The 14,213-nt window shown below is 38.9% G+C and overlaps 1 protein-coding gene across 7 annotated transcripts in view; it reads left to right on the top strand.

Moving 5' to 3' along the window:
• LOC121656464 (growth factor receptor-bound protein 10-like) overlaps nucleotides 1-13,282 on the top strand; it is a 53,930-nt gene extending 40,648 nt beyond the window's left edge. For all 7 annotated transcript variants that reach the window (XM_042011456.1, XM_042011457.1, XM_042011455.1 and 4 more), the window contains 9 exons: nucleotides 705-842; nucleotides 1,020-1,130; nucleotides 2,071-2,169; nucleotides 4,085-4,162; nucleotides 5,255-5,371; nucleotides 5,573-5,639; nucleotides 5,780-5,867; nucleotides 6,127-6,220; nucleotides 7,512-13,282. In XM_042011456.1, the coding sequence (XP_041867390.1) occupies nucleotides 705-842; nucleotides 1,020-1,130; nucleotides 2,071-2,169; nucleotides 4,085-4,162; nucleotides 5,255-5,371; nucleotides 5,573-5,639; nucleotides 5,780-5,867; nucleotides 6,127-6,220; nucleotides 7,512-7,658 (939 nt within the window). In that variant the 3' untranslated portion in view covers nucleotides 7,659-13,282. The remainder of the gene's footprint in view (nucleotides 1-704; nucleotides 843-1,019; nucleotides 1,131-2,070; nucleotides 2,170-4,084; nucleotides 4,163-5,254; nucleotides 5,372-5,572; nucleotides 5,640-5,779; nucleotides 5,868-6,126; nucleotides 6,221-7,511) is intronic.
• Nucleotides 13,283-14,213: the final 931 nt, after the last annotated feature.

Raw genomic sequence — 14,213 nt, 5'->3', positions numbered from 1 at the left:
ATAAAGAAAAAAAAATATGCAACTGCAAAGGAACTTTCTTTTTGTGATCTCCTAATTCCTGCAGGAGTAACTTTTGACTAGCACATCGACAAAATGAAATGTAAATCTTCAGCTTTGTCATTTGGAAAATTATGCAAATCAGCAAATTAGGTAATTAGCATGTTCAAGCATTGTTTTAATGTTAGTAAATCAGTGGCAGAAGATTCATGTTAATATTCTCTTGGTTGAAACTGCTTTACACTTTTATTTAGTCTGAAGTTGCATAAACATTTGGGATGTAAAGTCCACCATATCAGAGCAGTAAATAATGAAAAATCTCAATGGGAAAAGTTTCAATGATGATCTGCTAAAAGAGGGTGCATATTTATTTTCATGTAGCCAAATCACATTATTTTTCTCATACAGTACATTTCTGCAACATCTCATGTCCTGTAAGAAATACTCCCCATCGTCTTCTCTGATTGGTCCACATGTCAACTTAATCCTGTTGTCCAGTTCTGTGTGGTTAAAAAAAAGAAGGCCTGATTCACAGAATAGCTTTTGTTTTAGTTTTGGATATTTATCCACATACATTTTCCAGCTGATTGGTATTAAAAGCTCAGTTTTTTTTTTTTTTTTTTTTTTTTTTTTTTTAAAACTTCCATCCAGCTCTGTTGCAGCGGTATTCCCTATAAATGGTGTTTTTGTGTCATTTCTTCCACTAGAACTTTCTGAACCCGAGCAGCTGTCCAGAAATCCAGGGCTATCTTTATGTAAAGGAGCCTGGACGCAAGTCCTGGAAGAAGCTCTACATGTTCCTGCGACGTTCTGGCCTCTATTACTCGACTAAAGGAACATCCAAGGTATTAAATACAGCTGCCTTAGTTCTGAGACAGGTCTGATGACATTAAATTGATAGTTTAGTATTTGAACTAACAGATTTAGTCTATATAGTAATAGTTGATTTTTTAGTTCTTGTAGAACTTTATTAACTTTTTGCCTCTTATGTGCTGACTTCTTTGTTTCTCTCTACTAAACAGGAACCCAGACACCTGCAGCTGCTGTCTGATCTGGAAGACAGTAACATCTTCACCATCATCACAGGCAGAAAACTTCACAACGCTCCTACAGACTACCAGTTTTGCATCAGGGTAATGTATATTATATTTTTTCCATTTCCATTTTTAGGTTATAGGGATCTTGGTAAATACTATAAAGTAAAACTTCCATAAAAAGAAGCAGTAAAACAGAGTAATCCCCCCCGAGGCGTCTGCCTGGCTGTAGTCCGGCTGCGATCTTTATTCAAACCACTTCATAACAGGAGAGCCTGCTGCTTCTCGACTTACGTTGAATCATGTGTGTGTCTGTGGCAGAGGACACAAAGGTTAACCCTGGCCAGCAGGGATTTAAACACACACTCGGCACTGTCTACCACTCCAGGCGTTATCTGTGGTTTGTCACCTGCTGATCTGGGATAAGCCCAGTGGGATAAGCTGGGATGTTACAGGGAATCTGGCCCGACTAACCTCCTCACCTCTCTATTAAACGTGCACACACACACACACACACACACACACACACACACATATGCACTTAGATAACTGGCATGTAAGATGCTGTCAGCGGGGAAGACTGCGCAGGATTGGGTAACAGATTTTACTTGCTGGTTTGGAGGGCAGGGGGGTGGATTGTTGTTATGGTGACATAAATTAAATTGTCTGTAGGGGTTTGTGTGTCTGATGTCCTCCTTACTGGTGGAAGGACAGGGGCTGGGAAAAGCCTGTCCTGGGATGCTGGTACTTGTAGTTTTAATGTTATTTAAGATGGATTTATAAATAAACTTGTAAAAAATCTATCTAAAATCAGTTCTGTTGGAAACAATAATAGTTTGGATTTAACTTGAAGACAAAATCACTGAAACCCGTTAAGACCATGAACCTGTGCTACTGCAAGCCTGTGACTTGTCAGTCTTGTTTATATAACATCATCTTTGAAGGTGTCTGGAAACCACAGCAAGAGACGGGACTGTGTTTAGCTTCATGATGTGTGTCTCATTATTTAATTCCCCTCTGCCTTCTGTTTGGTCCACAGCCCAGCAAAGTGAGGAGTGACTGTAAAGAGTTAAAGATGCTGTGTGCAGAGGACGAACAGAGCAGGACCTGCTGGATGACTGCCTTCAGACTGCTCAAAGTAAAGCTTCTACTTTATTTTGATGTGGTTTGACCTGTAGCTTTTAGTTGTATTACTGTGAAGTTTTTGCCGCTTAAGGGCATTTAGCCCAATGTTTGATAAGCATGCTTATTAGATGCTTTAGTCAAAAAACCCACTTTAGGACACTGCAACAGCTCCTTTTTCAACCACATCGCTTCATTTCAGGGCCTCTGAGGTTGTTTTCAAACCTAATAGCTCACTAGGCTTAGTATTCAATTAGGGTTTGCAACATTCAGCTGGTCTGAGTTTGTTTTCACAATGCACTTAGTCAAACAAACCAAACCTTTCACACCTCTTTAAATAAACCAGACTTTCTGGACAAACAAACTAGGATTTGATTAAGAATGGCTGGTGTGAGTGTACCCTTAATGAGCAGAATGAGCTGCTCATCACCACTTCACCACTTTAGGCCTCTCTTCCATAAGGTCTGCTTTATTTCAGACTGGTGGTGCAGCTTTGCTGACCACGCAAACATAAATGTTAATTATAAGCATGGGTGCTCACTATAACACACGCCAAACTGATAAAAAAAAAAAAAAAAAGTGGACATTTCCTTCTCACATACTCACCCATCTGTTCCACAAACATAGGGGTGCTGCAGGGTGGTAACGCCATGCTTACCTTGTCACACCAGGAGCCTTTCAAGGCAGAGCACCTCTGACGTGGCTGGATTCTCCAGTTCACTCATTTAAGCTAGAATTGCAACGTTGCGCAACAGTTGGTGCACTTATGTGCACCTAAAGAGAACAATAAGCCAGAAGGTTACTTAGCCAGTCCGAGCAGGTCTCACATGCTTGCTATTTATTTCTTTGAAGTAGGGATGTGTGTTGTCATACAAAAGATAAGATAACTCCAAGATAAACATCTGGTCGTCCATGGTGTCAAGTATCACGAGACCCTCTCTCACCTGACAGCTTCGTACCCGTGCCACTGGTTATGATGTAATGTTGATGCGATCCAAAGTCTGCACATAGTGTTTTATTTTTTAAATCAACTGGATTCACTTCACTTTTCATCGACTGACTTCCTGCCTGAATGATCTGTTTTGCTCTAGATTGACAGTCTCCAAGCGGTAAGCAGCAAAAATAGAACAGCTGCGCATTTTAGCGCCACGGTTCTTCAGGTGCGCTTCGGAAACGCTGCGCAGCATGCCTGATGGAAACACTATCACTGACTAGAGTTGCTGCGATCGAAGCAGAAAAACTGCAGCTCTGCAGTGCTTCTGCTTTCAGGGGAATATAGGGGTTGTTTGGCCCCAGGCATACATGTGAGAAGTAAAATGCTAAAGTCACAGATAATAAATCACCTTGTAATTGTCCTGTTGCTTGTAGGCTACACTGTCAGCTCTGTGTACTGTGTTTTATTTTAGTTTTTGGAGGCTAAACGTTGATGAAGAAGAATTCATAATCAGTGATACAGAGCACAGTGAATGCACGCAACATGTTGAAACGCTTTTTCACTGTTGATGAAGTACTTTCTCAGCTATTAGCCAACTCTGATTCAATGTACAAGCTAGACCAGTAAATTTACTCCCATCAGAAATTTTGGTGCATATTCATCATTTGTTCTCATTTACAGCATATTTTTCTCTCTAACTTGTCCAACCTGAAGCTGAAATTTTGATTTCAATGATTTAAAAAAATCATTGAAATCAGAATTTAGCATTTTCTTTGAAAAGCTCTGGTGCCCTAAAAGTAATAGCAGAGCAAGTATAATTTTGACCTCCCATTTCCAAGGTACAGTGAATGCATCATGATTTAAAGTGGAAGTTGGTTGGAAATAATTTTACCCTTAGCTGTTTTTTTTAATGTAAACATACACTGCAAGTCTGAACAGAGTTCTGAGTTTGTGCTTATTTCAGATACCTAAATAACTCTTTTCCATGTCTCCACAGTACGGGATAGTCCTGTATCAGAACTACAACGTGCCCCAGCAGAGGAAGTCTGCAGTCTCGCCTTTCTCTGCACCTGTGGTGAGGATCTGCTCTAACATCTTAATTTAACCCAACTCCACTGCATCCACTCAGCCAAAATCAATCCAGAAGTGACCCAATATTTAGCTGATGGAAACCATTTCACTTCGCAGCTGCTGTTGCCTCATTTCCTGGTTTTTCTTAAGAAAAAAACTGCTTCCACGCGTGCACCCGTTGTGCTGAACCAAAGTAGACCCGACACGCAACTTCTTATCCCCCCTGAGTAGATTTACATAATGCTCACACGTATACACACATAAATGTGTATGCGCGCACACATAAATACACACGAAGCAAACTCGTTCTCATTTGTAGCTGTGTTACAACAAGTCTAATCCCCTCACACCAAGAGGTGTTGGAAAAGGTATCATAAGCTCCTTAAAACAGATTGTAACAAGTCTTTACAATCTATGCAAACATTGTGCTGAAACATGACAGATTTCTGCTGTGAAGTGGCCTGTGTGTGAACTTTGGGGAGAAGCATGATGATATATGATTATATGATCCTAATGCCAAAAGCAGATACGTTGGATCTGCAACTTGCCTTTGCTTTCAGTAATCAGCTACTGCATTTCCTTCATTAGTTACCAAATAGTTCAAATCAGGTTTGTGAAGCAGGTTTTGTAGTTAACCAAATAAATGATGATGTGTACTTCTACATGAAGCTGGATCCCTGGAGATTTTGTTTTACCGAAGGGTAATAAATGAAGGTTTTGATGTGAGATTTAAAGAAAAAATATATGGTTTTAGATGCATTTATAGTTGATCTGCTAAAATATTTTTCATTCAAATCAGTTTTAAAAAATGCAGTGTGTAACATAAGCTATAAAAACAGAGCGATCCGGATGATTCGAGCAGTAAAGCCAGAAAGCCAGCAGAGGCTTGTTCTTTTCCTCAGAGGAACAGTTGTGGATTGGCTAAACTGGGTCTGTGTGCAGACAGGATTTGTCATGCTCCAGTGACTGTGTCTGGCTTGTTTGACCTCTGACCCTTGTCATCCCCCCTCCAATCACTACAACTCAACCCCATTTCTTCTTTGTCCCCTCCCCCACCTACCACCACCCTCCACCTATCCTTTCACCCTCCTAACAGCGGAGTGTATCCGAGAACTCCCTGGTTGCCATGGACTTCTCGGGACGGACCGGACGCGTCATCGACAACCCTGTCGAGGCCCAGAGCGCCGCCCTGGAGGAGGGACAGACCTGGAGGGTGAGTAGGTGGAGCCTGAGTCCCAGTCTGCTGGATGGATGGATCTAGGAGGAGAAAGAGGTCAAACAGGGACATACTCTACTCAACAAAAGGGGAAAATAATAATTCCACACAAATTCAATTTCTGTGTTCTTTGGTCTAATTTCACGAGTCTAGTGTATTTTATATGATGATATCTAATGTTGAACTTCTTTCTCATAGAAAAGAAGCCAGCGTATGAATGTCCTGGGCAGCCCCAGCCCCCTGCATCCATCCTCTCTGAGCACAGGTACTCCCACCTAAAGCACTAACACCACTCTAATTTGGCTTAGACAAAAATCAAAATCAGTAAAGCCGTGGCTTTGTTGGCTTTGTAATTATAAATAGAATCAAATAAAATCTTTCTCACAAAACATGTCTGTATGTCAGTGATCCATAGGACGCAGGTTTGGTTCCATGGTCGCATCATGAGAGAGGAAGCCCATAAAATGATCATGCAGCAAGGCCAAGTAGATGGGTGAGTGGGAAAAGGGCTGCAGGTTGGTGTGAAGAATTTGTTTTATGGTATTTTGTAAGAAAAAAAAATAGCTAAGAAAGACTATTTTGTTAATATGACCAAAACTGCCGGGGCTTTTTGCCTCATCAGCATCACATCTCAGCCTTCTCTCAGCAGATTAAAACAAAGACTTCTCACTTCTTTCATCAAGCGTTTGAATCATAGCCTGTGTGAAATCATAGTTGTTTAATCCTTTCTCTTCATGTTTCACTTTCATCAGATTGTTCCTGTTGCGGGACAGCCAGAGTAATCCCAAGGCATTCGTGCTCACTTTGTGCCACCACCAGAAGATCAAGCACTTCCAGATCCTACCGGTCAGTCAAGTTATACAATAACATATAAGTCCCTGCTCCTACAAGAATCTATATAATATACAAGAAATATATAAATCCACCTTTTAATAAAAATAATTGTCCACAAAGCTTCTCATCCTCATCCAGTTTTTCTGTTCAGGAAAACTGAATTCTTTACAAAAAGTCCCTCAGTGTAGCTGCGTGCACACAGCAAACAGGATCTATTAAACGCTCCTGTCAACATCCCTTAACATCAATGCCAAAGATTTTTCTGTTTGCTTGTTTCTTGGATTTTAAAATAGAATTCTCCCACATCTGCGTCAGCTTTATTTTTTTTAAATTCTTAAATTTGCATAAAGTTCCAGTTCATCACAAATACAGTTATTGTATACTTCCTGCTGTTGAGCAGAAAGTTCTTGTGAGATCACAAAAAGTGAATATCACAATAAAACGTTATATACATATTGAAATTTTGCATAATGTTAGTGCTTGAAAAAGATTTAGAGGATCAAAGTTACAATTTGTAGATTTTCATACACTTAAACAATGCGTGCTAACATTCACCAACTTCATTTCAAACCTATCTTCACTGTCAACTTTTAAAACTCGTCTTGAAACCCATCTTTATTCTTTGGCTTTCAACCTCATCGAGACTTTTTTTTCCTTATTTGTTTTAATTGGTTTTAGTGTTTTAGCTGTTTGATGTTTTTATTTTTATACAGTTGGTATGGTATCTACATCCAGATGAACACTTACGGTTTTAGAGATATTCTTCAACTGTAACACTCCTGAAAAGGCATCACATGGCCGCTCTAGTACATACACAAAAGAAGCAAAGGGTTGGCTTCTTAATTCTAGAAAAAAAAATAGTAATGGCAGCAGAGATGTAAAGTAAGACCAAGTCTTTGCTTGGAGTAACAAAAAGGCACAACAGATTATATAATACTGATTGCCATTTCCGTGATCCATTTCACAGGGATGTAATACTTTGGTTTCTGCCCAGAATAACTGACAATGCAACGGATCATTTTCAACCTAAGACCCCGGTCAGTTTCAGTTTAAGGGAAATGAAATACACACATCTCCGGAGCTAGAGTCTCATTCAGATCTCGTCAGGCTCCAAGTTTTAGTTTGATTTGCATCGTAGTCTGGCAGCTACAGGAGGCTTTGGGGTGTTATGACCATCAACCATTGTTTCTGCTAGTAGGGCTTTGGTGATTTGACTGGCATTGAAGTTAAACTTTGGTAGAAAATCTTGTCATATTTGCTGTGTGGTTGCTAACTGTCTACTACTTTTTCTCCTGGCTGGAAGTGCGAGGAAGACGGTCAGGTGTTCTTCAGCCTTGATGATGGTGCCACCAAGTTCACAGACCTGATCCACCTGGTGGAGTTCTACCAGCTCAACAGAGGAGTGCTGCCCTGCAAGCTCAAACACCCCTGTACCGCTGTGGCCTTGTGACACTCCCCCCCACCTCCCCCCATCCAACACCACCACCCCATTTTTTGCACACCTCCCACCCCGAGATCCCCCCACCCCTCCTTGCTCTCATGCACCCTTCCCTCACCGACACGATGAGGTTGAGGAGATAAGTAACGCCATGTTTCGAGGATGTGACCAACTCAGCAGCCAGCCATGGGAGGTTTGATGTCCCCAGTGCGCCGTGCTTTTCTCCACCTTATCGCTGTTTTGGTGTTTAAATGAGAACCATTAGGACAGTCCAAGTGTTGCAGATTGTGAGCTCAGCATTTGCTCAACTCATGATGTTGTCCTTGAGATTCGGTTGATTTGTCATTGCCTTTCTGATCATGGAGAAACATTTTATGTTCTGAAAACAATGGACTGCTGTAGGAACATCTTTACAGCAGGTGTGCAGGTCTTTTTGATGGATCCCTCTGTGCCCATGGTTCTTCATACCCATCAGTCCCCCCACCCCCATCTTCCAGGCCTGATAAGCTGTGGTGCCCGCCCCACCCTCGCCTATGAGGCGGGCAGGGGGCGCCACCCTCTGACTTCCTCATTGATCATCAGGGATGGACGGGAACCTCTCTGGGTCCTATCAAACTTGATCCAGGAGTTTCTTAACCTGTGCAGTCCAGTCTGGATAAGCTGACACCCTGTCCCTCCCTCCAACAACTTAGCCGGCTCGACGTGATGTCTCTGCCACGTCCTGGCCGACAGTCGCTTAGTGTAACCCCGATTACTCCTCCACACAAGCTCAGAGAACATTTTGGGAGAGAGGAAAGAATAACTAAAGGCAAGATGAGCAAAGCAGTGGCGAGGGTTTGCTGAAAGGACAGAGGAATGTTTATCAGGAAGGCCGTAACAAGCCTCTCTTGTAGAGTTGATTACTTGATGTCATTTTATTGCTGTTTTATTACTGTTGATTCAATGCAGAACTAGTTTTGCACTCCTGGGCGGACAGACGACAGCTCTTTAGCTACATGAAGCTGCCTCCTCTTCCTCCTTCAGTCTGTCTGAATAGCATGCAAGTGAATACCCACCAGCGCTGATTGGATTACGGTATGGAAGCACAGAGTAACAGCTGAGTATGCAGTGCTTTTCAGAAAGGTTTAGAAACGTATTGTATTTCTGTGTAGCTCGTACTAACAAGGCTACGCTACCCCAAATATTAAGGTATGTGCTTTGAACCACATGCAGCACCTGAAAAATTGTGAGGAAGAGGAGGAAGACTGTGTGATAGACTCCTGAAAAGTGTGTCCACCCACAAGCTTCTACCTTTTCAGTTATTGTTTTTTTAATGGAAAGGGTTATATTTGTTGGTGAATTTGTCTTTGAATGTTTTTCTTTCCTAAGTCTGATCTGAGTTCAGTGCTTGCACATTTAATCATTCTGATTTTGGGTTGGAGCTGTCAAGTTCGGATTCTGACCACTGTTCCCTCGTACAAAGCAACAAAAGCACTCTCATAACTTTTCTTTTTTTGTTTTGTTTTATTTTAATTTTAAATATAAAATTTGAACAAATGACTTGAAATGTGAGCTCAGTTGACGGTGCATAAACAGTCAACTGAGGCTTCACTTGCCTTAAGTGAAAATTGTGAGCCTTGTGTATGAAATTGAAGAAACTATCTTAAAATGCACATAGTTGCATATTTGGGATTTTAACGTGATGGAAAAACATCAAGGGTGAATATGTGAACCATTATGTTTGAAGGATGGTGCAAGATTTTGGGAAATAATTTTATTTGCTTTCTTATACCACTTTTTATAGGTGTATCTGTATGCTAAATATGAAGCTACCAAATTTAGATTTAAAGGAATGATTTAATTCTAGATTAATGGGTTAAAATGGTAAGATAAATTATTAAATTAATGGGGAAAAAAGCCATGCCATTTTTTTTTCTTCTAACAAGTTTATTTATCCAAGAATTTCCAGTTTTTGTTAACTCCTTTAATCATGGAATTTTCTTTTTTTTTCTTTTTTTCTTTCCCTTCACCTCCTTTTCTTGAATCTGTAATTTTCTTGGTTATTTTAGGCCTAATAAACAAACGTAATCTGACCTAGCTACGCTTCGCTAATTTAAGCAATGCAAACTTAATGCCAGTGTTTCCCAAACGTTTTCTGCAGGGCCCCCCTTTCATCCACAACAACAATGTCAAGCCCCCCCTCCCCATGCCCGATATCTTTTTCTGGTAGTTGAAATCTCTGTTGTTGATTCATCATCATTTGTCCATTAGTAGTTTTACAAATTTGTCCATGTTTTGCTAGCAGTGCAGAAAAGCGCCCCCCCCCCCCCCCCCCCCCCCCCCTCCCCATTATAACTCTAGGCCCCCACTTAGGGGTCCTGCCCCCCAGTTTGGGGACCACTGATCTATGCTAACTTAAGCTATGCTGAGCTAATAGTGGCTAAGCCAAAGTAAGCTACACTAAGATAAGCTGTGCTAAGCTAAGCTAAAGCTAGCTGGCTGAGGGCTGTACAGCAGCTTCATATTTACCACACAGACAACAAATTGTCTTGAGTCGTGAACTTAAAGTGTTAATCTTCAACATTTATATGTTGGGTTGCCACACTGAGTATTGTTTTAACTACACACAGGATAAGACAATGGTGTCTACTAAACATCTTACTTTCCGCAAGAAAGCAAATATTTTTCAAACTATGTCAATTTCTTAGAAATTAAAAAAAAAAAGAAAAAAAAAAGAGGACAAACCTCTGAACGTAATTTGGAAAACAGGCACTGGTGAGGCAATATTGCATCAGGGTTAAACGTAATACTATGTCCATCTATCCAACAGCTTTAGGGAGTTTTTACATTTAGTGTGCATGTTAAACATCAGTGGTGTCAGTGCCACACGTTTGAGCACCAAGGGCTTTTTTTCTTGAAACTTGATTGAACAGCCACTTTAAAACTCTCACATGTAAATAAATCCATCAGACCGAGGCAGACGTAGCCATTGTGTGCTTAGGTTGCATTTTTAGTAGGACCACTGCCTAGAATTGCTTAATTGCCCTGTTGAATACAAAATTAATCAGTATTTAGTACAGGCAACTTAAGATTGTTTTTTCTTATATCAGAAATGCCAAATATTTTATTTCCACTTCACAGTTGTAATTATTTGCTACTTTGTTCCTTTTAAAATTACGTGTATAAGCCGAATATCTGCGTTTCAGTTTAGTGATTAGACTAAATAATCCATGGTAGTTTCTGTTGTTATAAAAAAAATAATGGCCAGTTTTCATAAATTTCAGCCCGAAATTACTTGGCTCAATTCTTTTTGGTAACTATTGAAATGAAAGCCTTTTATTACAGTCATTATATACAATATTGGTATTATAGATTGGTATTATATATTATTATAATATTGGTATTATAATTCATTGCTTTTATATGTTAAAGTACAGGGGCAGATATAAGTATGCCTTATTCACTGCTGGTCTATTGACATACTTCACAAAGCAAATAGGTGCATATCTCTGTGAGGAAGAAAAAAGAATAAAAAATTGAGAAATAAGGCAGTGGGATTAAACAAAATGCTCAAAGTTGTGACGAAACAGAAAATTAAGAAAAAAAGACTAGAAAAAAGTGATAAAAAAGATTAGACTATCATAATAAAATGTAGCATGCTCTTGTAATTTAATTGTATGTTCTGTTTGTTTTTTTTTATTCTTTTTTGGTTTATTGTATTTTCTTTGATAATGATGACAAATTAAGCCCCCTAGTGGTGACAAAAAAACACTGTAGCAGTCACTAAAAATGAGTTTAAATAGAATCGGCACATATGAATTATAGTTAGTGTTACTTTTTTCAGATGCTACAAAAACATTAAAAACACACTCAAAGTGGTTGTAGGGTGATCTAAGTTGATTTTCTTTTAAATGTTCTAACTTTGGCCATGACTGTACCTACACATAGGAATAATAGTCACTTGGACTTTCTACATGCCTAACTAAATTCTATCCAAATATTATTGACATGCAAGGCAGTGCCGTCACCACTCAATTGCACAACTTTACACACTCACCAGCTCTTCGCTCTACCAGTCAGGCCTTTCCAGTCAGACTGGACTTGCTACCAGAATTGGAAAATGCTTGAACCACCCCACCCCCACCCCCAAACCCGTGTCCAGCCTTTAAGCTATGAACCTGTTGTGAATATGTGTGTGTGTGTTTTTTGGCTAGACTGTTATATTCATTCTTCCCCTTTTACAAACAGTATGAGGAACACTGCTTGTTGGTTGGGTTTAGTAAAGTGAGGCTGTGGATGTAGAGCAGACTGGAGACCAGGCTGGAGGTTTCTCCCAACATTCCCAGTCCTCTGCTGAGCTTCTTAAATGTCTTTCAGAGTGGGAGCCATGTCACTCTTGGTCATTGGGGAAGGATCGCCATCCTTTCCACCACCCTTCCTTTTTAATCACTGTACTCCAATGCAATCCTTTACACAAGTTCAGTTATTTGAATAAACCAGAAAAAAGTATCATCTGTTTTCTAAGTATGTGAAGCTATGGAGAAGTAGATCTAACACTGTACCTAGGTCACAGATCACTATGTATGGGGTGTTATGCTTTTGCTCATAATACCATGTAAAATTAATGATTTATTTTGTCCTTTTCTCATTATTTGATTGTATGTTTACGTTTTGGTGTGTGTTTTTTTTTTTTTGGTTTACCATAAAAAACCTTTTATATAAAAATATATAAATATATCTATAAAAAGAATATACCACAGTATTAAATTAAATCATTTTTAATTTTAAAAAAATCAAACTGGACTTTTGGCATGTGTCAAATTTCTGAACATCATTTGTGTGAATAAGCTGACAGGCTGTAAGAGTCTTCAACTCTGCTAGCATCCAATTTTAATGCCATTTTGTTTTAGAAAAACAAACAAATGCATGTTTTGAATATCCCCTCTCATCATTTCTGGTTTATTTTACTTTTTGCCTCAAGAAAACACTCCAGTACATGTTTGGTACTTCCACACCTAACACCAGTGAGTTTTCATCAAGTTCACACACACCCACTCACATGGACGCTCTAAATCTTAACCCGTGGGGATATTCGTAGTAGCTTTTGTATACTTTCATCACAAGTAGTGCAGTTATATGCTGTAGCTCAAGAGGATTGTGCATTTCTTTGTCCATATACTCTTTATTTTAAGATGCATAATTTTTTTAATTCTGTCTTTCTTAAATAAGTCTTGCAGGTGCCTCTTTCTAAATAGTAACAAGTCCTTAGTTGCCATCCGTCCATTTATTGCGTTCATTTGGCTGTGACTGTGAAATGTAATCTTACTGGAACTAATTCCCAACTTCAGGTCAACATCACATACATGTCTTGTTGGGTTTGGTGACTTGCAGTGTTGGAGCAAACCAAACTAACAGGTGGTTGTTTTATTGTTGGGTTGAAGTCATCATAAACTGAAGTCAAACATTTCAGAGAAAGAAAAAGAGCAAATGAACTGCAATCATTTTTTAACATAAGCCCATTGTGCTTTGCTTCATTCTGTCTCTGTGGCTCCTGGATCTACATTGTATCCTGTTCAGGTATTTTTGTACAAATAAGGGACTGATATATTCTCTGTTTATTGGAAATTAGAATAAAGACAACATTGCTATAAACCAAATATGGTTGAACTGCTTTTTTTTTTTTACGCCCTTCCCATAAATAAATGAGCTGAACAGTTCAGTGTTAACTTTTGCTAAGCCAACTTCATTATATTGTACACCTAATTTAAATTCTCTTTTGAACTAAATAAGACTATTGCTAAGAAGTTTTTGTTTCTTTTTACTAGCTGCTGCTAAATGAATATTGAAATAAATAATATATTCTGCCTAATTTTCATTTTCACAGAACTAATTGGTCAGTGGATTATAATAAATAAACCCTTTTCAAAGTTTTTTTTTCACACCTGTCTGTATTAATGGACTAGATATATTAATTTATGCACACTTTGTGAATGTAACAAAGGTTGTATGCTAGGCTAGCACGCTAATGGCATGCTAGGTTTTAAACCACTTTATTCTCCATTACTATCAAAAAATGCCATTGACTTCAATTTTTGTTATTTAAAACTAGTTCTGTTTATAAATGGTACAGCATTAAAGTAAACTTTTTGTACTTAGAAGCAAGATAATTAGCTAAATAGAGCCATTGATGTAGCTGTGACTAAGGGTTAGCTTTAGCCAACCCAAGCTCGATGGCTTTTGTTACACAAGCATAGCATGGCCTTAAAATATATATTTTTTAATAACCCAGTTATGATATTTATAGTTCATTACATCAAAAGTAGTGAAACTGTCTGTGGTAAATTTAGTTGACTGATTTATTGGAGCACATGCTAATTACAGTTTTTATTTCATAATCAAGGAAAGGGCCCTAAACAACCTTAAATCTTCCAGCTGACCCTCTTTGGGTATATTTTATTTCTTCCGATTCAAAAAGTGAATGAGATATTTAAGCCATAAATTTAGTTGTTTGGGATTAATTAAAGTATCTATCTATCTATCTATCTATCTATCTATCTATCTATCTATCTATCTATCTATCTGTCTATC

The sequence above is a fragment of the Melanotaenia boesemani genome, chromosome 17 (assembly GCF_017639745.1).
Source record: "Melanotaenia boesemani isolate fMelBoe1 chromosome 17, fMelBoe1.pri, whole genome shotgun sequence".
Taxonomy (NCBI): domain Eukaryota; kingdom Metazoa; phylum Chordata; class Actinopteri; order Atheriniformes; family Melanotaeniidae; genus Melanotaenia; species Melanotaenia boesemani.
This window is presented reverse-complemented; position numbering and strand designations above follow the sequence as displayed.